Genomic DNA, 24,762 nt, shown 5'->3' with positions numbered 1-24,762 from the left:
CCCCCGCCCCTCAACTTCACTCCTGGGATTGGATTTCGTTCCCTCTTTTCCGTAAATACCTAGATGAAATAAAATCTGGCTCTCCCCTTGACCCCATGCCTCCGCAAATACTTGGTACCCTGGATTCATCTACACTTCAGATTATTTTGGATCTTCTGAACGCTTCACTGGCTGAAGCCACGGTCCCCAAAGCATGGAAGCATGCGATGGTGGTCCCGTTGATAAAAAAGGCCAATGCTGACCCAAATAATCCATCTAATTTCTGGCCCATCTCTTTGCTTCCATGCAACTCCAAAATTCTGGAAAAGCACGTCAATTCTCTTCTTACTTCCTATGTTGAATCTTCAAATTTCCTTCACTCTTCACAATCTGGGTTCAGGGCTGGCTTCTCCACTGAAACCACTCTTCTTGGAATATCAGAGATCATCAGACGACAGGTGGACAATGGGGAGACAGTGGCACTCTTTCTGTTAGATCTGAGTGCCGCATTTGATACTGTCTCCCATACCATCCTTTTGTCCACCCTGAAATCTATTGGCATTGATGGCCCTGCCCTGGCCTGGATTGGATTGCTAGCTTTCTTTCTGAGAAAAAACAGACGTCCGAAGTCGGTGGACAGTGAGAATGGTGTCTTATTTTAGTGTTGGACAGATGGGCATCACAATTGTAGACTAAAATAATTGTCGATAAGCGAGGGGCGTAAATTCCATGGGAAAGGCAAAAAGTACACACTTATGTAATTGTTTATCCCTATGGGGAAAATTGCACATTTATAGTTTGTAGAGTAGACACGGGAAAATGACAGATTCTTGAGAAGTTGCTTCAGTTACCTACAACCAATATTGCAAATCTAATTATAACATTATGACAAGCATTAAGAAAGTTTTTTGATTAAAAGCATATCACCACATGTGTTTGGTAACAATATATAAATTTTATTACACTTTATCCATTTACAAAATACCTTAAAAACCACTTTAAAAACATTTAGCAATAAACATGATCATCACAATATCTTTGGTAAAATATCAATATGAACACAGAATCAAAAGGTCGACGCAGCGTTTCGGCTTTCTTTAGTACACCTTCATCAGGACTGATTCTAGACAATTAAAATAATAAAACACAGAGTTACCAAACGAATAATAGTGGGTGCTACATTATTCATCTGTCTGTTATTATATTTCGTCTTCCCGATTTAAATTACTCTACTGTCATCTTGGTCTACACACATTTTTGTTTATTACAAAGCACATATTCTTTCTTTTGTTTATTCAATTCTCATTCCTAATTCTTAACAGTTGTTATTTGCACATCTATACATCCCTCTATTTTGCCTTCCCCTTGGACATATTGTACATTCATCGAGGGATCCCCGTACTTCCATCACTAAAAAATAGTACCTCATCTCTCATATTAAATGCGTACCTTGTTATTCCAAATGGATTTATTGTCCATGTGGACGGAACTAGTTGGTTCCACGGGGAGTCCTTTTTTAAATAATTTCGGACCGCTGGTGGATCTCACTTTGCTAGTAGTTATGGGCAAAGTTGCTCTGTCTCTAAATGAAGACATATAGATGCCAATGATTTATCCATATTGGTATTCATACTTAAGCTGCATTAAGTGATAGATATCCTTGGTACATACCTAATGATCGGGGGTTAATTCAATTTCCTCTGATTAGAGATCATTTTATTTTTGGATATGATAGAGGACTTGATTCCCTCCTTCTGTGCCTGTAGATATAAGAGCACAAATGTGCAGGGTTGTTTTTAATTATTCTTACCCTATTTGTGCACTATTGGGTAATTCACTCTAGTAGACAACATACCTTGAATAAGCTACGTTCCTGCCGTATTTAGCTGCCAGGAGGAGCCACCGTTTTGTATGATTGTTTATCCGGCACTGTTCTACCTACAAAATTAACATTAATGTAGATGGATATAACGCCCAAATTCCTGTTACGCTGTCTTAATTTCAAAGAAAATTTCACTGTAGTTACACTCACCATGGGAGCCGGATGATCATGTTTATTGCTAAATGTTTTTAAAGTGTTTTTTAAGGTATTTTGTAAATGGATAAAGTGTAATAAAATTTATATATTGTTACCAAACACATGTGGTGATATGCTTTTAATCAAAAAACTTTCTTAATGCTTGTCATAATGTTATAATTAGATTTGCAATATTGGTTGTAGGTAACTGAAGCAACTTCTCAAGAATCTGTCATTTTCCCGTGTCTACTCTACAAACTATAAATGTGCAATTTTCCCAATAGGGATAAACAATTACATAAGTGTGTACTTTTTGCCTTTCCCATGGAATTTACGCCCCTCGCTTATCGACAATTATTATAGTCTACAATTGTGATGCCCATCTGTCCAACACTAAAATAAGACACCATTCTCACTGTCCACCGACTTCGGACGTCTGTTTTTTCTCAAAATTGTTTTCCCCACCGTCCTCTATGATTTAGAGTGGGGTCCTCCTTATTGTTTTCACAATAGCTTTCTTTCTGACCGCACTTTTCAAGTTTTTTCCTCCTCCTCTGTTTCCTCAATCCACGCTTCTTCTTACGGTGTTCCCCAGGGTTCTATTCTTAGTCCCTTCTTTTTTAATCTTTATGTTAGACCTCTAGCCTTTTTAGCTGAGAAAGCAGGTCTCTCGATTTACTCTTATGCAGACGATACTCAAATCGTCAACTCGCTCTCAACCAACAAACACCTTCCCACATCCTCCCTTCGGTCTGGTCTGGAACAAATCTCTAACTGGATGCACAGACATAAATTAAAACTGAATGGAGACAAGACGGAGCTGCTTCTGTTTGGTCCGACTTCATCGCTCTGGGACCCGCAACATTGGCCTCAGCAGATGGGCCCTACTCCCACCCCTTCAGTAACAGCTCGTAACCTGGGGTCCTCTTTGACAACCAGTTGTCAATGAAGCAACATGTGGTAAAAGTCTCAGCCACCTGTATTACCATCATCAGGTGGCGGAGAAAGATCACGTGGATGCTTCCAGCAGACACCCAGAGGACTGTAGTCCAGGCCCTTGTTACATCACGGATGGACTATGGGAACATCCTTCTTCTGGGTGCCAGCAAGGAGGTCACCAAGAAACTACAGGTGGTTCAGAATATGGCAGCTCGCCTCATCTGTAATCTGCCTGCCAGGTCCTTGGTCTCTTTCCATCTGCGCAATCTGCACTGGCTGCGCATTGAGTGCCGAGTGAAATTTAAAGCTCTTTGTATAATGCATCACATCAAAACTGGCAAAGCTCCGAAATATCTGTCCTCTCTGGTACAGCATTATGTCCCCTCCCGCACATTGAGATCCTCCACGCAAAATAAGTTTCAGATCCCGCGCTTCAATAAAGCCAAAATGGGCGGTCGCTCGTTTGCGTTCTTAGCACCTTCTCTTTGGAACTCTATGCCTCAACCCGTGCGATCTGAAATCTGCTACCTTAAATTTCGCAGGGGAATCGAGACCTGGCTTTTTAATTCTTAAATCTGTTGCTTAACCCTTCTCACCCTCTGTTTGCTCACTAGCGCCGGGAAACCTCCGGGTAGCTGCGCCCTCAACAAATGTAATAATAATAATAATAATGTGGACGCAGAGGGTAGGGTAACCAGCCAACACACTACGGCACAGATCAGATACCTCACATGGAATGTTAGAGGGCTAAATGATAATAGGAAAATAAGAATGGTGGTAGCATACCTCAAACGCCACAAAGTAGAAGTGCGATTTTACAAGAAACACACTTAGCCCCTAACAGCGGGGTACTAACGCAACGTAGGCTACAAGGTCAGTTCAGCGCCGCAGGTTTCCTTTTACATGCAATGTGAGTTCTCATTTGGTTAGACCACAAGGCGGGTGTTAAGCTACAGGAGGGCCATACAGACCCTGTGGGCAGATTTGCGATAGAGCGATGCCACAAGAAAGATCAGACGGTACTATTGGTGGGAGTATATGGCCCCAATTATGATGATCCTCAGTTCTACAACTCGTTAAACACTCGCTTGCATTGGTATGGTGACCTCCCGTGGATATAGGGGAAAAATGTAACTGTGTACTAAACCTTACTCAGAACATATCAATAGGCCCGCCTCGCAGGTTATTGGCAGCTGCTAAAGCTTTATTAGGCACTAGCAGCCCGCCCCAGCGTTGCCTGGGGCAGAAAGGGGCTGGGGGCAGTACACCCGCTCCCGCCCGACCCCCTCCCGCACAGACTCCCTCCCGCCCCGACTCACTCGCGACCCCCTCCCGCCCAGACTCACTCGCGCCCCCCTCCCGCCCAGACTCACTCGCGCCCCCCGAATTGTTCTAATCCTAAACCCTTTGCGCTCCAGTACCTCCTCCGAAACTGCTGCCTCCACACCTTTCCTCGGGCCCCGCAAAGATCCAGCAACCTTCGGCAGCTCCGAGCGCGCAGCAGATGTCAGCGGCAGTAAGTCCTGGGGAGCAGAGGATGCGTTCCAGCAACTCTCCGGGCAGTTCGCTCAAGCGCGGACCCTCCGCTCCACCGCACTCGTCGCTCAGACTCTCTAGCCCGGCACTCGGCTCCCCCGTTGTCGCCATCTTTAGTGTGTACAAAAGCGACTGCTCCGAGGCCCGCCCACAGCTCGCTGCAGAGCCGTAGACATAGAAGAGAGACACGGCCCTGAGAGACTGAAATCGAGGCATTACTGCACCGCCCTCCTCCTTGTCCTCATCACGCACGTCGCGTCGTGGCCAGCGCTAGGTCCCGGCCGGCGCTACTTTCAGGGGACTACTTTGTTAACAAACGTAATATTTTTAATTTACTTTTTTTTTTAAATTTATATAGCCTATGTCCATCTTCACACCCTGACATTTTCATAGATGTATCGGGTGTGTAGATTGGCGCTGTGGTTCCCGAGTTTACCTGGCCAAAAGGTGCAAGTTCTCTCTTTATAATAGTAGTATAGATAATGGAGCGAGAGGGACTGGTGGATGTTTGGAGGCACTGTTCTAACACAGGAGGGAGATACACTCATTCAGCCACGCACGACATATATACATGAATCAACTACTGGCTGGTCTCCAGGAGCCTAGCCACAAGAGTAACTAAATCCAAGCCACTGCCCGCACATACTCGGACCACTCACCAATATTGCTAGACATGGAACTCCGTCGTAGACGTCCCTCGGCTTTCGCTTGGCGACTCTCTCCGTATTCGATGTTAGACTCGGCCTATAAAGCGGGCATATAGTGAATGGGAATGCCCAGGAGCCACTTTGGCTGCGTCAATACGGCCCAGAAGGGAAACAGGGACCATACTGGAAATAATGGACGACAATGATAGGCCACTTCGGGACTCAGTGCATTGCAGACAGATTTCAGCAGTATTACGCTGGATTATATAAGTACCGGATACTCTCCGATGACGCAGCCACAGCTGACAACCTGGGGCACATTAAAACGGAGTGGCTCGCCCCAGAGCACTGAAGGTCTAACTGTGGCCTTTTATAAGGTCTATCAGGAGTCTCGGATTCCTCGCCTAATTACACTGCACGCAGAGATGATACAGAACAGGGTTATGCCTCCATCCATGCGTGAGGTCCTGATTGTGACACTTTTGAAACTGGACAACAACCCGATCCGTGCACGTTATATTGGCTGCTGTCCATATTAAATGTAGTTACTAAACTGTTTGGTAAAGTACTAGGCAATAGGCTAGCCCCAATATTGCCTGGAGTAGTAGGGGAGCAACCTGGCTTTGTCCCTGGCCAGAAGCTGCATACTAACCTAAGAAGGCCATTCAGCATGATACAGCAGACAGACGTGGATGTGCAAGCAGCAGCAGTTTTTCCGGACGCTGAGAAAGCGTTTGATTCAGTTGAGTGGGGGTTCCTGTGGGAGCTAAGGAAGCGAAATGGGGTGGGGGACATATACTTGCATTTAGTGAAGACATTGTATAGTAGGCTAGTAGCACGTATGTGATTGGTACAGTGATTACATCACAAGTAGAAATCACAAGAGGCACCCGTCAGGGATGCCCACTCTTACTCCTACTATATGCACTGGTGGCACAGCAATTGGCATGTGCCCTACTGAAATACCACAGTCAGTCAGTCAAAATACACTTTATTCGATTTGTTTTAAAATCATAAAAGCCATAAAACAACAACAATATATGCAATTTAAAACAACCAAATTTCATAATATATAGTTCATTTATATACAAAGTGTGCAAAGTAGGCAAAGCAAATAATTTTAACTGATCATACTACACATTGTTCCCTAAATTTGAACTACAACAGTGGCGGGCAAAGTCCTTGTTTTAATTCTATATGCTGCCACTAAAAAACTGGCCACAGAATATGTAATACGAATACTGCCAAGGGACTGTAGGTACACCAAAGCTGCCCTTACTTGAGTAAACCCTGCTTCTTTTAAAATCGGTAACAAATATTTGATCCTCGGATCCCTGTATAAAGTGCAAAACATCATAAAGTGTATAGTGTCCTGACTGGAGAATTCATCGCATTTACATGGCGGTCCTCTTTCCGGTAAACTCCAAGACTGAAAACAACCCAGCACGTATGGAATTAAATTAAATCTGAGTTTAATTAGCAAATGTCTATAGAAAGGTTTAGTTACAAAAGCGAGGTAGGGCTCCAGGGAAGGAGAGGATAACAGCATATAATGTAATCTAACTGTTGTTTTTGTTAATTCTAATTCCTCCCGAGCCAATCTCATATTTCCCAACAAATGTTTTTTAACCCAAGCAATGTCCTCCATTCTAATAGCCATGGAGGGTTACGATTTCCCAGCTACAAGCGTATAATATCGGCTTATCCAGACGACACATTGTTATATGTCCAGGAGTTCTATGGGAGGTTGTACAGTTTGGTAACCTATAGGGCCTTAGAGTGAATTGGGACAAGGCTATCATATTTCACTTACTCCATCCATGGCACTGGTATGACTAGAGTTCCCCCTACCATAGACTCGGTGAGGTACTTGGGGATACCGATCCAAACGGAACCGGCGACAGTTATAATGGAAGTACTTCCAAGATTGCTTTTCCTCTTTCAGAATATACCTATATTGCAGCCTACAAAGATATTTAAGACACTGCGATCCCTGTTAATCAAACTAGCATGGGTCGGCAAACAGCCATGGATAAGCTGGGAGGTTCTAACTCTGCCCTATGACATGGGAGGTCTGAACACTCCTGACCTAGAAATATACTATAAGGTGGCACAAAATTAATTTGCGTACTATTGGATTCACGACCAGTAGGCGTCGCCCAACCTGCATTTAGAGAGAGACGAAGCAGACCGGGGCACGCTCATGCAAGTCTTGTTTAAAGCCCTGACCGGTAGATCTGGAGTTCTCGATCTGCTGAACACCACAGTGCATGCTTGGTGGTATTTACTGCGAAAACAATCAACCGCGTTGTTATATACCCCTCGGGCTCCCCTCGAATGGTGCTCCAGCCTTACAGTGGTGCAGGAGAAGGGTGTAAGAAAAGCTCTGCAGCCCCTAGGGATCAAAGAAATTGGAAATCTCTTTCAGGATGGGATAGCAAAGACTTGGAAACTTGCTTAGGGGCCAGATACTACACATAATGCCCTTGCACAATATCATTACCATAGGGTTTGGCATGCTATGCGAGAATTGCTAGGACGTGACCTACAGGAACCCCCGGATGTGCCAGTGTTGACATATCTAATTAAAAGAAAATTCTGATAAATTAATAATGGCGCTATATATAAATGCACAGGAAGCGTGTAGGCCAAAGATAGCTTAGGCAAGACTGGAGTGGCAGGAGGTATTAGTGAGTTTTCTCTAGGACAATGTATGGCGTTATTACTGCGCCAAGACCAAAGAAATATCCTTAACCCCTTCGATGCTCATGACGAGCTCAGCTCGTCATGAGGTACACCTCTCGTACACTTATGACGAGCTGAGCTCGTCATGAACCGCGGGTTTTTAAAAACTTAAATGGTTGACATGGATTGCTACACTTTAAACACATAAATAGAGTATTACACACTGGCACAGTTGTTAACATATGGGCTGAGGGAAGCTGCGAACTGCCAGAGATGTAACATGCAAGTGGCAGGATTTCTGCAAACAGCATGGCAGTGCCCTGCGATATTTCGCTTCTGGGTAAAAGTATTTGTAGAACTAAACGATATAACAGGTCTAACCATAAAAATGGTACCACTGCTGGCTCTGTTGGGGCATGATAAGGGAATAGATAAATTAGTGAGGAAATTAGTGGTTAAGGGACTACTATAAGTCAAGCGCAGAGTAGCTATGCGTTGGGCTAGAGGTTCCACCCCAACTATAGCGGAATGGCATTCGGACATGGCATATTGTAATATGCAATGAGATGTCTTTAACGAACTCCAACCGCCGCAAAGTCGCCCCAAAGATTACTGGACAATTTATCAAACGTGTGGAGCAGGGATATACACACAGATGAGGGTAGAAACGTAGCAGAATAACAAATCGTAGAGCACTATGCAAGGGAACAGAACATAAGTCAGGTACCTAGACACCAGTACGGTATAACACAACATGTAATACCGTACCCCCCGCAAGAAAGGAAGATAACTACGAAGAACGATCGGAAAGCAGTCCGGTTAAGTGGGCCGGGGACGTGTTATAATGCAATATGACTATTTGATCCATACAATGCCATAATGCCTGGTAAGATATGCCACTTAACCGCATCGCTGCTGCGGTCATTTTTGCGCTGCGCGGCTTTTTTTTACAAAAGCCGCGTTACATGACGAGCTCAGCTCGTCATCCGCACACGCCCCCCCGTGGCTGATGACGAGCTGAGCTCGTCATCAACATCGAAGGGATTAAGATTTGTGACACTACTGTACTGGATGCTGTGGTAAGGTCAGACATAGATGTGAACTTTTTGCAATGTTAAATGAAGTTAAAAAAAATATAAAAAGTGAACAATTGATGAAGGGGTTGTTCAGAGCTTTTCCCCAGTATGAGCTCCTATCCAAGAATGGCATCTCGATGTGGTTCTCTCTCAACATATAAATCATTCATTCTAAGCTATTCACAAAACAGACCTGAAATTTCTTATGTGGAAGGTCGCTTTTCTGTTGTCTGTCTCTTTAACTAGAAGAGTCAGTGAGATTCAGGCATTCTAAACGCAAGAAAGGTTCCTTGCATTACACTGATGATTATGTGCTTTTCAGGCATCACTGACTGACAGATGAACATTGCTTACCCCTATCTGATTCTCCCGAGACAATGATATGGCTTAGGCAGATTACACTATAGTAAGGTGGTGGTTTGGTACCTATATTCCATGGTGTGCACCTGCCTCGCATTATGTGAACGTTCCACTGTATGAAATGCTGATTGGGACGCTTCCGCCCCTCTTACTAATCTGTGTGAGTAAAACAACCTCTTAGACGCACTAAATTACACAGCGCTAGCCTTTACATGTGACCTTCGATAGATCTGCACTCTGCTGATGTCTCCGATACACTGCAGTTGATCGACATCATTATACGTTATAAGAAGGCTTCTGTGTTGATTACTCAGCTCTTCTAGGCTGTAATCTTACACCAAGAGCTAATAAAAATTTCCCTTAACATCTCTGATCTTGGTGGGCTGTGATGTGTGCGTATACAGACTTTGTTCAGCATAGCATCTTATGTGATAATATTGCCTTCCATGTCACAATATGGCTACCGTTTTCACCTTCTTTCCGAGCAGGCCACCAAACATTGGTCACATGTCTATTCTGACATGACCCAGCAGTCGGCGCAGGAGACGCCGGCAAGTAGTAGTAGTACAAAGCTTTATTTCGATATAAAATATCTTAAAAAGCACATCTACAGTTAAAATCACAATTCATTTTGAACATACATTAAAAAAATCTTTGACAAAGATACAAATATAATAAAAATGTATTAAACCAGTTACAGCTTTGTACAAAGTTAAAAGATGTCGCCTTATAGATTCAACGTAAGTCTTTCAGTCTGATCACCCACGCCCAACTAAGGAATTTAGCCACCCCGCAAGCTAGGGTGGTGCTAGGATCTGTCTGCAAAATTCGGAGGGCAGAAGAATAATTTGTGGTCTCAAGCTGACGGCAGACAGGTTTTAACCCTTTCGACCTATGTTTGCCATAAGCGTGACATACAAAGAAAAAATGCGGGATTGTTTCAAGTACACCAGTACAAAATGGACAGTCAACAGGTGTTTGGTTGGGTGGTTTCCACTTACATGTACGTTCACGAACGGGAAGAGTTCCCATTCTGAACTGAATGTAAAGTGCCCTATTTCTGGGTTTCCTAATGAAGTCCAGATAGGGTTCAAGACGATGTACTGTCTTGTGCAAGCGGAACTTATCTGTCAACCTCCCCACGTCAGTATCTCTAAAATCTTGAGCATCTACCCATGCCCAATAGGCTCTCTTAATTTCCACTTTTGACACCGAGACACCTGACTCCCAAGCAATATTAAAACCAATAGCCATTAAAAGCTTTTTCATCCTAGCAAGCCAAACAATTTTGTGCGAACCCTGCAAGTTCATGACTTCTCTTAGGCCGTCTGCATAGCAGGATAGCTAGGGTGTACGCCATAATCGGGCCCAATAGAGAAGCGGGTGCAAAACAATTAGATCTTTAATTGAGCGGCGACCCAAATCGCACCGGAGTGGCTTAATTGGAGTACACCTAGGAAGCGAAACAAGCTCTCTTAAAGAACTTGTTTTCTGCCGTAACAAATACATAAACATTTTTAAAACCCCAGAGCTCAGCTCCATACAACGCACAACCTACAGCTTTTGCAGCATAAATCTCCAGTGCAGGGGCTATGGGTCTGGATATTGAGGCTCTGTGTTCCCTACCAATGACTCCCAGAACACGCTTATGGCTTAAGGTCATTTTCGCAATGTGTGGCTGCCATTTCAGTTGGTCTGATAGTCTAATCCCTAGTCAAAGACTTTAACACGCTCTAGGGGCACCTCGTCGAGTGTGAGCGTGGATTTAGCATTCCTACTAGGCTTAAAATAAAGGCGCTTGGTTTTGGTTGTATTGATTACCAGGCCCCTTAAGTTGCAGAAGAGACAAAAACGATCCAAGAGCTTCTGAAGGCCTGCTGGTGTTTTTGATACCAATAACGTATCATCCGCAAAAAGCAAAGCGGGAACCTTAACACCAGCCAGTGTGGGGGCATCAGCGTTGATTTCAGACAAAAATGAGACAACCCCATTCACAAACGACGAAAAGAGGGTCGGCGCCAGGACGCATCCCTGGCGGACACCTCCATTTACCGGGATTTTGTCAGTTTTCTGCTCCTGGGTACCCCAGCGAATGCATGCAGAATTTCCATCGTGCATACGGGCCAACAAATTCAAGATAGGCAAGGGAAACCCCATCTCCCGCAGGTCCGTCCACAGGCACTCTCACGGAACCAAGTCTAATGCGGTCTTCAATTCAATAAACGCTAAATAAAGACCGCCCTTGCCAATGGTTACTATCTTCTAATGCAACAAACCCAGCCTGAAAGCCTGGTCGACAGTACCTGAAGCCTGCCTGGAATTGCGAGATGATATTATTCTCTTCCGCCCATGAAAGAATCCTCTCCAGAAGTACCCTGCCAACCACCTTCTGGCCAGCATCAATAAGGCTGATTGGGCGATAGTTGGCAAGGTCACCCCTAGGCCCCTTCTTGTAAATAGGGATCACTTCAGCCCCTTTCCAAGAGATTGGAACCGAAGAGCCCCGGAGAAGGACATTAATCAAGAGGGAAATATATTTGGCCCATTGCTCAGTGTTGGCACGAAATAGATCACCTGGAATGCCATCCTGGCCCGGTGCCTTCCCAGATACGATTTTATTAATGGCAACCTCAACCTCTTTTTGTCCTACAGGATCAAAGGAGGGCGGAATAGTTGACCCGAACAATGGAACATATTCGGGAGACCCTCTATTATCTGTCACCTCAGCCCCTTCATACAAACTCCTAAAATGGTCAAACCATTCCCTATCAGTAATGTGGTTGGGTATTAGATCAGTATCACCACCATTTGATCTTCTGACCAGAGCCCAAAACAGCTCACCATTCTTGGACTGACATGCCGACTTCAACCCATCCCAGTGCTGGTCCTCCCATTCCCTTTTTGCACCCCGATAATGCTCGCCTGTACTGGAATCGCGCTAAGCGGACCTCGGCAGCATTACAGGATTTAATGGCAGATATTTGTTTTGATTTTGCCCCCCTACAATCCTGATTGTACCACTTGGCTGCAGGTTTCTTACTCCTGGACTGATTTATAGCCCGAGTATTCAGGAAGAGAGCACCCATCATATCAATTGTTTCAGCATAGATTACATCCGCCCGACAGGGTCCCAGCTCATTGGTACAAATTGCTCAAAGCTTCGCAGTCTGGACTTTTGCGATCTCTTTGAGGGCGCTAGTTTTTCGTTCATCCAAAATGAATTTTTGCCATTTAATGAACCTTCTGCAATTGAAGGGGTGATTTCCCTGGTCCGCATCCATGGTCTGCTACTAATCAGAGGTTCCCTATTTGGAGATATAATCTACTCTACTTGGGCAGGAAACCCTGTTATATGTATGAGCTCCCAAGTAGTTGGATGGCGTACGCCCATTGACTGCTACTAGTGCATGCTCCATTATTAAAGCATTCATTTGTATGACAATCGGCGACCATTTCTTAACTGGCTCGATCATGAATTGCGGTATGCCCCATCTAGCGTCCTCATCATAAAAACCACCAGCACCGTCGACACCCAACGGTTCGAAGGTGCAATTAAAATCACCGGCAACCAAAGCCATGGAGCCATCTAGCCATCTTGCTACTACCTTCCTTAGCAGCCATTTACAATGGACACGAGGCAATAATACAGATAGGGGGGCATGAATGTGTACAGTATGGACCACAAATTACAAAAATATAAAGGGGGTGGTCCGCCCCGCCTTTGCACAATCTTGAACGGGCTTAAACGGGCCCGCCCTTGGCCAGGGCTTCGCCCGGCTCGTCCCGCGCCGTGGGAGGAGAAAATTGTTTAAGTACCAAGTGATGGGAGGGGCTTCAGCAGCTCGTTCGTTGGACCCAATCCTTAGGGCTTCCATCGCCACAGCCCCAAGCAGCCTCGCCGGTGAAAGGACGCAGCGTCTCCCGCGGAGCGGGAGACGCAAGATGCTGGTGCTAGCTTCGGGTCTCAGGAAACAAGAAGATGGCAGGTATGGTCTGTTCTGCTCCAAACAGTCTGGCTCTGGTAATGCGCAGCGTCTCCCGCATAGCGGGAGACGCAAGGAGTAGATAAGGCCCCCGTTCAGTGATGGGAGGGGTTTCAGCAGCTCGTTCGTTGGACCCAATGCCTCCTGGGTCTTGCAGTCCTTATGGCTTCAATCGCCACAGCCCCAAGCAGCCTCGCCGGTGAAAGGACGCAGCGTCTCCCGCGGAGCGGGAGACGCAAGATGCTGGTGCTAGCTTTGGGTCTCAGGAAACAAGAAGATGGCAGGTATGGTCTGTTCTGCCCCAAACAGTCTGGCTCTGGTAATGCGCTGCGTCTCCCCGGCAAGAATTTCAGCGCCACCAAAATGCAGCTCTTTACTTCCCGGTGCCGGCGGAGGGGTAGGTGACTCGGCCACTTCCTGAAGCGGAATGGTGAGTAACCGGCTTGCAGGCAATGTCCAATCCTTGCACCTCAGCACATTGCAGAGTGGGGTGTTGGTGGCAGAAATCTAGGATGTTGTAGCCACCACGTCGCTCCAGCCACAGTTCGGCAACGAGTGAGTCCTGAGGTTGATGTTGTGGGACGCACTCCGACCACGTGAGAGTGTCTACGCACCTTGGGGTACTGTCCCTTTTTGGGAGGATTACTAGTGACCTTACTACATGCCTCACTTGATCTCGCCTGGGTGCCGCGGAGAGGCGGAAGTCAGTTGGGGTGACTGACGAGGTAGTTCCCCCACTGCTGACTCCTAGTCATGCGATGGGCACGTTTTGTCCATCGCATTTGGTTTTTAGGACACCACGCTTTAGGCGTCCCGATATCCTGCCGGGCACTGAATGGAGCGATACTTTAACCACTGATAGGTGAGTGGAGTGACATCCTGTTCCACTCAAACAACAAGCGCGATGCTATTAGCGATTCCCGCACCTTTTAACAGTCTTCTGGTTTTTCAGTACACTGAGATAGGTTACCTGACCTTATAGGAGAATATCACTTGGCACCACCACTACTGTCACTTACCACTTATTCTATGACGTCGCCACATCCCTTACACTGTTGGATGTTCACGAGTATGTTTGGGCATGGAGAGAGGGAACTGATTGTACTATGACCTAATCACCATTGATACAGTTGTGATTTTATTTTGTATCTTTCTCTTATGTCGTTCCTTGATACTGCGGGTACTTTTAATTGCAGTGCTGGTACGTGTAGATAGAATTCACACCCACCACTCTGTGTACATAGTTCACCCACTAGGTCCTGATGAAGGACTTGGATCTCCCTGACCAATAGGCATGAAACATGTTGACCTGTAGAGTTAAGCATAGCTAAACTCAACCATCACGTCAGATAGCTGCTACCCTTTCCCCTCTTTTAATCAGGTGGATAGCCAGTCTGAATAAAAGTCCTTTGGACTATCCGACCTGTTTTAATCCCTTTTTAACCACATCCACACTACCTAGGCCACTTACACCCACTGCACTAAACGGCAAGGAACAGAAGATCTCCGCTAAAGAGCCCCTTTATGGGTGCCCGTTTTGCAGCTCCGACCCGACAAGGAGCAGGCCCATATGATTAAGCATGACACCTAGCTAGCTGGGTGTGTGAGGGCCCTAGTTCAGACTCAACTCACACACACTGCCCTTGCAGGTTGCGCGTTTTGGTGCAGACCAAAGTGAAGAGTCGACATGGCAAAGCCTACAACCCACTGCCAATGGAATTGGTAAGTCACCTCTCTAGCAGGCTTAACTATACCACAGGTGAGGGTACAGGTGCATGAGCCCTGTACCCCTACAGTGTCTTAGTCCATTCTTAGACATTGTAAGTGCAGTAAAGCCATAAAGAGTTTATGGTCTGGGAGTTTGTTATTACGAACTCTACAGCACCATAATGGCTTTACTGAATCCTGGGAAGTTTGATATCAAACTTCTCTGCACATTAAACCCACACTGATGCCAGTGTGGGATTTAATGCCAAATGCCCTCAGAGGGCATCTTAGAATCCCCCAGAAAAACGACCTAACTCTACTGTCCGGCTGAGTGTCTGCTCGCCAGCTGCAGCCACCAGACATGTTTCTAGACATGATCTCGGGATCCTGAAACAAAGCACATCCTGGGTCGAGGTGTCAAGCCTGCTCCCCCTAGGCTGGATAATGTCAACGAAGGGGAAGCTTCAAAGGCTTGTCGCCTTTGTGAGCTGACCCAGCCATTTGCTGCTCCCAGCAAACCGGCCCCCACTGGTTTCTAACCCCCACTTTGAAGGGAGAACCGGCGGGAAAACCAAATTAGTAAGATAGGTGTGCCCACCATTGCCAACCCCACCCATCAGGTGGGGGAGGCGAGGTGAAGCACCACTCTTATTCCCCGCCATCTTGAAGATGGGTTTACCCAGCCAACCAGAGTGAGGCTTATGTACCCACCCCACGGAAGGGACCCATTTGTCCCGACCTGAACTTACCTGAAACTCCCCAAAATATAGTATTTAGGGACAACCCCAAACCTTGCCTCCTCAGAAAAGCAAGAAGAAGAAGGACCGAAGAGCCGTGCTGAAGGAAGAAGGATGAGGACACCAACTGCATTGGCCCAGCCCTACCGGCCTGTACCGGCCAAGAACTGCTCCAGCTGAATCCTGGTGTATCCTGCAGCCAGCTACCCCGCCCCACAAGGCAGCACCTGCCCTGCCTTTCCTATAAAGACTTTGCACTGGACTTGCTCAAGAATCAGACTCTGGCCAAATATGCACACGAAGCCCATGGACCTAGTTCGAGTCGGCTAACATCACGAGGAGGTAGTTCTGGCAATCCTGACCTGGGATCTGGTGATCCCCGACATACCTCAAGCCTCCCGACAACGTCTTCAGCCTCTACCTGGAGGGTCCTCGCAAATGCGAAAGGAGCAGGTAAGGAAAACCTGATGTCTAAAGACACCCCTGCACCAGACGCCCCATGGCCTTGGGTGGCCCAACCGACAGTATCCAGGCATCCCCCTGCATCCCAACCTACCTTTCCAACCGGTGGTCGCCATCAGAAAGTCTTTGTGCCCAAAGCATGCAGTGTTTGTTCTGACCAGAGCTTTCACATTAAAACCAGCAGGGCACTCAATGTCGATCCAGTACCCTGCACCTGGCCACCCCTGTGCGGCTGTGGGTGCACCTTGTGTGCTAACTTGGAACCCCCTTTGCCCTGAGCTTAACCCTAGGAGCTTTGTTCTCTCAACAGTGTGGCCTGCCAGAGAACAGCCACTGGCCGATGGCCCTCTTGCCCCATAGGCTAACATTGTGCCTCAGCACTCTGCACCTGGCAGCCCTAGTGCCGCTGACGGTGCTTTTTGAGTGAATCCTGGACCCTGGGGGAACCCTTGTTCTAATCTCAGGAACTCAACCTGTAAGACCGTTTACTTACCTGCAAACCGATAACCTAATTTTTGTCTATAGGATTGCATTGACTGTTTTCCTCCGAAAAGGGTGTTTGTACGGAACCATAAGAACCTGTGTTTTGATAAAAACTGTTTTACTTACCTTTTATCTAGGAACTGCACCAGTGTGCTATCTAGGCATATCACAATGAGAAGAAAAAGTGATTTGAATAAGTAACTAGCAGCCCGCCCCAGCGTTGCCTGGGGCAGAAAGGGGCTGGGGGCAGTACACCCACTCCCGCCCCGACCCCCTCCCGTCCCCACCCCCTCCCGCCCCGACTCCCTCCCGCCCCGACTCCTCCCGCCTGTCCCTCTGTGCACACCCGCTCCCCTCCCGCCCCGACTCCCTCCCGCCCTGATTTCAAGCTTTACTTTACCTGAGCTGCCGCGCCGCTCCGCTCCTCTTCGCCATGATGCGCCCGCGCTCCTCACCTCACCGCAGCTCCATGTCAGCCGCTCCTCCTCTTCGTCATCACGCATGTCACAGTCATCACGAACGTCGCGTCGTGGCCAGCGCTAGGTACCGGCCGGCGCTACTTTCAGGGGACTACTTTGTTTTAGAACTTAATTTTTGTAATTTACTTTTTTTTAAAAAATATATATAGCCTATGTCCATCTACACACCCTGACATTTTCATAGATGTATCGGGTGTGTAGATTGGCACTGTGGTTCTTGAGTTTACCTGGCCAAAAGGTGCAAGTTCTCTCTTTATAATAGTAGTATAGATTAAAAGTAATCACAACTATATTTGAATATTTCACAAACCTGTAACAACATTCATTATTCATCCAGCTTGCTTGTTGATCAATCTGTCTTGAAAAGGACAATTACACTTGCCTGCATCAAGTATTACTTGGTTTTAAAATAAAATACAACAAACAATGTGACAGATAAGGTTCTAAGCTCTTCCCCCCAAAGATTGCATAACTAGAAAAGCAGGGCGACATTGTTTCAGACATAATGTTCTAAGCACTGGAAGTATCCACCTTTTCCTCTGGAATGTATAAAATTTGCAAAAAAAATTATAACATGCGTAGTAGATTGTGCAGACTGGTCATCACATGGACAATTAGACAACTGCCTGGACAAGTCAATTATTGGAAAGCGAAATAACCTACGAAAAAAGCACATCCTAAAACGCATTAATAAAAATCTTTCAAAATCAAGAGTTACATAAGTTAGATACAGCTGCATCTTAAAAGTAGTCAGAATGTTTTGGTGTGCCAAGACTGAGGTTTTTTTAATCTCTGTGTTTATTCTTTTATTTTCGAGGTAATTCAAGCAGCTGAGTTAAAAAACTTTCCTATTTAACTTAGTCAGAGAGATGGGGTTATCAAAGTATTCTGGATGGCCGAATTTACAGAAAAATTCCTTAATATACTTAAGCCATCCTATGCTCCATCTAGCGCACAGCAGTCACTGATCACTTGGTGAGTTACACTGGTCTGCTCTGTGGTCCAGATATGATGCCAGAGGAGGAATGGTTGGATGCGATGACATCCTCTATGTGCGATAAATCCAATTCTGAATGACAATTAAACACGAGCTGGAATAGCAAGCAAATGTCTGAAGAATCTGTTTTTGGCCTTTTTCAAAGATGTTCGTCTACGTATCCCCAGATACCCGCTCCATATGTCGCTATTGAGACACATTTCGCTTTGTAGATGTGGAGCAGTTCTGTAGGGGGAGGAGAGGGGGGAGGGGGGTGTCTGCCTAATTTTCTGCCAAAATTGGTCAGGACTGCCAATGCCTTTGAGAACAACAATCTCCTAGATTTACAGCCTGTGACCATGAGCCAGTACGGTCAAAAAGAAATCCCAGATATGAAAAAGTATTAGCGCAGGTTAGGCGATTCTTCTCTAGGCAAAAAGGGAGACACTTATTGGTCCCCTGGCGTTTATTTATCATTTACTTAATTAATTTTCTTACAAAAACACTTCAGTGATAATTCAACGGCTATGCTCTATGCTATGTGAATGCTACCCAGCTTTCACAAATATAACAGACCAAATAGATTTGAAGATATAAAACTGCCACTATTCCTTCCATACATTCTTTACAGGAGAACTGGATCCCTTATAAGAAAATAAAAAATAAAAAAATAAAAAGTTTTGGTACGTTAACTGTGAGACCCAAATTGGACATAAAATTTACAAAACTGGATAAAACCCTCTGGAGACTATTTGGGGTGCGGCCCATAAGCACCGGGTCGTCAGCATACATAAGCACAGGGTCCATTTTAGGTGAACCAGAGGGTCGTGCCAAATCGCTTAAGTGCAGTCAGAAAAAGTTTCAATGACATGTATATATGTGAAAGGTAGCTGATGGTAGCAAATATAGTGAGTACCATTTTAGACAGTTAATGGCACCTGTAGTTTGTATAGTGTCTTCGTGGGCAGTGCTGCTGTGAGCATGGTGATACTCAGCAATATGACAACTGTGCTGTGAGACCAGTGTGAACAGATGGACGTTGTTATGACACTTGATTAGAAATACTTCTTGTCTAAGCACCACAGCATTCAACCAGAGAGCTAATCTTGGTTAAAAGCTTAGAGAACACAGAAAAACAAACAGATATATGGCACTGTTTTACTGTACATGTTCTTATCATGATGCCATTTCACAAGAATCATTATTATACGAGTATAGAAGAATACAAGCAATTACCTTTTCTCCAAATATCCTTTGGCAAATTCCATTCTTTGCTAGCTTCTCTTTGACCTGACGTGTTAACTCTATTGTGTCCACTTCCTGATACATGTAGACCTCATACTGTTCCGGAGTCAATGGTGGTACAACAGGTTTGGTTACTTTAGACAAAGGCAAAATGGGGGAGGATGGAAGTGGGCTATTTTGCGGAGTTTCGCTACGACTTGCCCCCGTCATGCTCAACTCAGAATTTTGAGAGTATGGAGATTCAGCTTTTGGCCATTCTTTCCAATAGTCAGAAGATGTGGTCCCTTGCTGCTGGCAGTGATCTACCCTGTTGTGACTTGTGAGCTTTTCTTTTATGCTGTTTACTTCCTCTGTCTTAATATCTTCCAAAGGAGCGGTGCTTCTTCGATCATGCTGAACAGTACTCCACCAATTGTCCTTCCATATACCTCCTCGGCCCAATTCACTTTTCACATGTCTTATGCTGTGGGGGGATTCCGCCATCCCATGCATTTCTAAAGCAGGGTTGTCACGATGTTCTCTTTTGATCCCTGTGTAGTTCTGCAGTGAAGAGATATTGGATGCCAGTACGCTTGAATGCTTTTTCAATGACAACACCAATGGGGCATAACTGGACCCAGAACATACTGCGGAGGTGGAGATTAGTTTGGGAGATAGAATAGAAATATCTGCAGGAGACAGAGATTCTGATTTCAGGACAGGTTCAAAGGCAGCCTGTTGAGCCTCCATCTCGCGTCTTGCTTGCTTCAGGATTGATCGAATAGCATCATCAGAGTTACCACTGTTACAAGCAGAATGTGGCTGAGCCGGCTCAGCTGTGAAAAATCAAAGGCAGATGTTTCATAATGTAGAACTGCAATTTCTAATTTAAGATTTAATGATGCATCAGGAAACAAAGTAAATTACGAGAAAATCTGGTATTAACCAACCACTGCAATAATTTAGTAACAAATATAACAAATGCCAGACAAAGTACACTGCAAACATCGAAAAGTATCCTTACTTATAACCAAGAGGTGACAGCTTTTATTAACAAATACAAAAAAACATTTTTGTGATCCCGATCTGGGAAACACACATCAACCCCAACAAATTTCATGGCATTGTACAGGATAGTTAGGAATCATGCAGGGAGAATGATTGGAATAGTAGAGTGGGCACTAGAGGGTACATGGAGAGCGCACTTAGCCCTGCCATGGCAGGTTTGAATACAAGTAACTATCCCCCCTCGGAATACCAGTCCCTGTGGCAGAGTTCCTCTATGCCCCTTCGGTGAAGCCCACAAAAGGTTGTGTAGACTTTCTAAAAGGCTTAGTCCTAGTAATGTAGTATATCAGCGCTAACTTAACATCCACGGTGTAAATGACCAGTTTTAATACAGACTAGTTGTGGGAAAAGACTGGCAGCTTCATTGTTTCATTCATGCGGAAAGGTGAAACGACCTTAGGCAAAAATGTGGGATTGGTCCGGAGAACAAGCCTGTCTTTATGAACCTGGTAAAAGGGTTCTTGATCTGTAATAGCTTGAAGCTCACTAATAAGTCTGAGGGAGGAACGACCTTCCAAGAACAGAACTGTAGTTGGCATGAGTGCAGGGATTTGAATAGGAGAACCAATGAGTAGTGTAAATAACTACATTAATGTTTTAGGCAGGTGTTGGAGGTGTCTTTGGCAGTATTACCTTCCGTAGGCCTTATATGCAGGGTTTTATGAATGGTATTCTAAAGAGGGAAAAGCGTTGTCTGTTTTGGAGGCATACTGTGACTGCTGCTAAATGCAGACATATAGAACTATAGACATATACACCTTTTATAGTGCTTTGTAGCACTATAAAAGGTGGGATACAAGGTGCTGTACGGAACCTTTAAGAGGACCTGACTATTTGGAAAGGCAGTAATACATAAACCTTTTCCAAATTGCAGGAAAGCAGGCACGAGTAGCAAGTTTGTGTGCTTCCTGCAGAATAAACTTGCATTCTTCTGAAGGCTAAGACAACCTAACTCCAACAGAGTAGGTGACAAATTGCAAGGTACATATGTTTGAGTTCTGGGTATCTAAACTGACTCTGATGTTGAGTGACAATGTCTAGTGTATGTTGGAGCTTCCTGTGAGGGTTGACTAACATCTCCAGGAGCACTGCATTTCAGGGCTGTTTGGCCCAGATTTGAGCAACTAGGATAAGGGTTATGGACACCTGCCTGATTTTTCTCACCATTTAGGAGATAAGGAAGAGAGATGGAAAAGTTTAGGCAAATATCCCTGACTAGTTCACCCATAGATCACCTGAGCACACTCTTGCCATCCAGTGTTCAACACGTATGAAGAAAATGTTTTTCTTTGAAGTAAAGTTTTCAGAGTAACTTGTGATCCCTCCCCCTGACAACCACTAAGCAATAGGACAATGACTCCACATTAGAATGCGTTTCCCACAAACAAATAATAGTAAATTAGCTGTAGAGATACTAGGCAGGAGAGCCTACTTTTATGTATACAGGAGTAAAGTATGCAAAAAATGTGCACATTATTACTGCGCCAAGCATTATACCCTTACCTTGTATCCGGGGCTGTGGAAGGGCCCCTGCGAATCTACAGCACTACCATTTGCAAACCGATTGTTACATCTAAGTTACGCTTTCAGTTTGCAGCATGTGCTGTTGTGTATATGACATGCTCTTCATATACTAAAAAGTAGTCCACGTCTCCCGTAAGCGGTTGCTTGCAAGCAATAGTAGATGATGGCTGGAAGAAAGTTTAAGGACTGTTTGCCCAACTGGTGCCTCTTGGCTGAACATAAATACCTATACAATAATGCTTTGTGTAAGTGTGGATGTCTTACAGCTTTCAAAATGTCTGCTAGTGGGATGTCATGGGAAGCCACAGAGGCTCATTTGTTGTGGATTGAATAAATCCCAGGCACAGCATGCAGCGAATACCTGGCTTTTGTAATACACACTGGGAAGTACTGACTATTCATCTTACAAAGTTAGGCTTGAAACAATTAAGTTACTTACCCTGTAAGGATCTGTTCATCACATGCCGTGCTGTAAGTTCACATGCTCTGCATACTCTTGCAATTTATATTCATGCACACTTGAGACAGTTTAAGGTAGCCAAATTCAAAGACCATTGAGGCCAGATAGCTAGTTTGAGCTGCCTGGGGTTTGGTGGTCTTACTTTGCCTTAGTTCTGCATCAAAAGGTCCGGCCTGTTGAAAGCTTCTTGTGTGGAGAAATGGACATCTCAAAAAGGTTTGAGAACCAGGGTAGTCAGTCCCACGTGTAAGCCACCAGGATGAGGGGTGGTTACTGTAGTTTCCTCATTATACACAGTACAACTGGGAGAGGAGCAGAGCATATACAAAGATCCCAGACCAGTTCATCCACAGATCACTGCCAATGGATTGGTGTTATGGAAACCTGGAGGTGAAGGTTAGGCATTTTGCATTTTCACAAGTGGTAGAGAGGGCTATGTCTGGACTCCCATACTCCTCGATGTTTGTGAGTAGAACTTGAGGGTGGAGTGCCCGCCCACTGACTTGTTGCTGCGTCCTGTTGAGCAGATCTGAAAAGTCATTGCCCATCCCTGGGAGGTAACCTGCTAGGAGATGTACTCAGTGGTGGATCACCTAGTGCCAAAATCCCTGCGCAAGTGTTGACAGCTGCGAGAATGCGCCAGCTTGGTTGTGACGACCAAACATGGTAGTCACTTTATCTGTTCGCGCCTGGGCTACTTTGCCTTGAACAAAGGTTTTGAAGTCCATCTGTAAGGCTAAAAGCTCCGGATGGCTGATGTGGAGACCTTATTGATGCGGCGGGCACAGACACTAGACTGTCATGTTCCAGGGATGCACCCCGAGCAAGCGATGCATCTGCGTTGATGATCACCTGCGGAATAGGGTCTGTTAATAGCCCACAACGCAATATGTTGTTGCTGCTCTGACAATGGAGAGAGTGATTGGTGCTGGGCATTATTAACACTAGATCTTCCCAGTGTCCCACCACTTGTGACCTTTGTCCAGAGAGGCCCTTTTGATTTTCCATTTTCGGGGAGACGAATCTGAAGATGCCTAAAGAGCAAACTAAAAAGGGTTCATTCTAAGCCAGAAAAGCTCCCCTTGGATGAACGTCTAAGAAAATGCCATCCACTTCTACGGATCCTAGGAGGAACATACATTTAGAAGAAGAAAAATCAGAGATGAAAATCCAGCCACTGAAATGGCAGTTTTGAGTAAATGAATCCATCAACACACAAGCCTATCTCTGAACGGGTTATGCCAAAGAAGAAAGGGCCCTTGGAATTAATCACAAGTCAAGGATCATCCAATGTACTAGCATTGATGAGACCACCAACAAATGGACCACCCTCAACAAGACTACTATTGTCGAAGAGAGCTGATAAATTCCTACGTCAACAACGACCACCTCAATGACGAACCATTGACAACCATCTTAACACAATCAAATACCATTGATGATACCACCAAGATGCCATCAACAGTGATAACACTTTTGGCGTAAATACAGTGAGGACAGCAAAAACGTCCAAGTTAACTCTAATATCAAGAAAGGCCACTCCATTAACCATAATGCCTAAACATCTCTCTCCAAGGAAAATTTCTTCTTATCCTCTCAACACCTTCTAGACAAGGAGGAATCTGATGATAAAGGCACCTTTAGAACAGCCTGTAGTCTAAAATAACTAAAAGTTGAATTTAAGGACCCAGATTAAGGAGAGTATGAGGAAACCCAGAAAGTTTATCCTGCTGATCCTTATGGTCAAACTAAAGATTCTAGCCATAGGGGTTCATATCAACGTTTTGAAGAACCATGTATGATGATTATGATTGCTCGTATGATTATGACCCACACAAACAAATTACACATTCCTCATACGAGCCAATGATTCAGGTACCAGTTACTTTGGGCAAAGATCTGCATCTCATACTTGACAATTATACCTGCGTCTCTAAATCTGAACCAACAAACCATAAACACAGCTGCAATTTGAGGCGCCAAATCAGACCTACAACGCTGCACACTATGGTAACGTCTTTGTCCAAGAGACGTCTTTCAGTATCCATTCCGCAACAATCACCTCTGACAACACATCCTACAACAAGGCACATAATAATGTGTATTTGGGATGATGGCCATGAAGAAGGGGTAGTACAGATGATACTGTCAATATAAGGGCCTATAATGGGAAGACTATGTCTTACCTAGGAGATGCCACTCCTCCTGAAAGGGCATCAAAGAGGTTCAATTTACCAGGTCCAAAGGAAAATTACTGTTTCCTTTATGATTTCAAAGTACCAACATGAAAAACTGTACGAGTTTGTCGTTGAACGACCCCGAAATTTGTTTCCATTGCTTGTCCACCTTCTCCTGTATGACTCTCATGTGAAGTCTGCAGTATGCGATCAGATGTATGCAAGAGGAGGCCATGCCCAGAA

General features: G+C 45.1%; 1 protein-coding gene across 3 annotated transcripts in view; it reads right to left on the bottom strand.

Annotated features, from left to right (window-relative positions):
• The window catches only part of CUX1 (cut like homeobox 1), a 1,218,817-nt gene that overhangs the window by 263,553 nt on the left and 930,502 nt on the right, over positions 1-24,762 (bottom strand). For all 3 annotated transcript variants that reach the window (XM_086954570.1, XM_086954568.1, XM_086954569.1), the window contains one exon: positions 19,303-20,126. In XM_086954570.1, coding sequence (XP_086810696.1) covers positions 19,303-20,126 — 824 coding nt within the window. The remainder of the gene's footprint in view (positions 1-19,302; positions 20,127-24,762) is intronic.

This window comes from Lissotriton vulgaris, chromosome 2_1 (genome assembly GCF_964263255.1).
Source record: "Lissotriton vulgaris chromosome 2_1, aLisVul1.2, whole genome shotgun sequence".
NCBI lineage: Eukaryota > Metazoa > Chordata > Amphibia > Caudata > Salamandridae > Lissotriton > Lissotriton vulgaris.
Note: the sequence above shows the minus strand (reverse complement) of the source record. Positions and strands in the feature narration are given on the sequence as shown.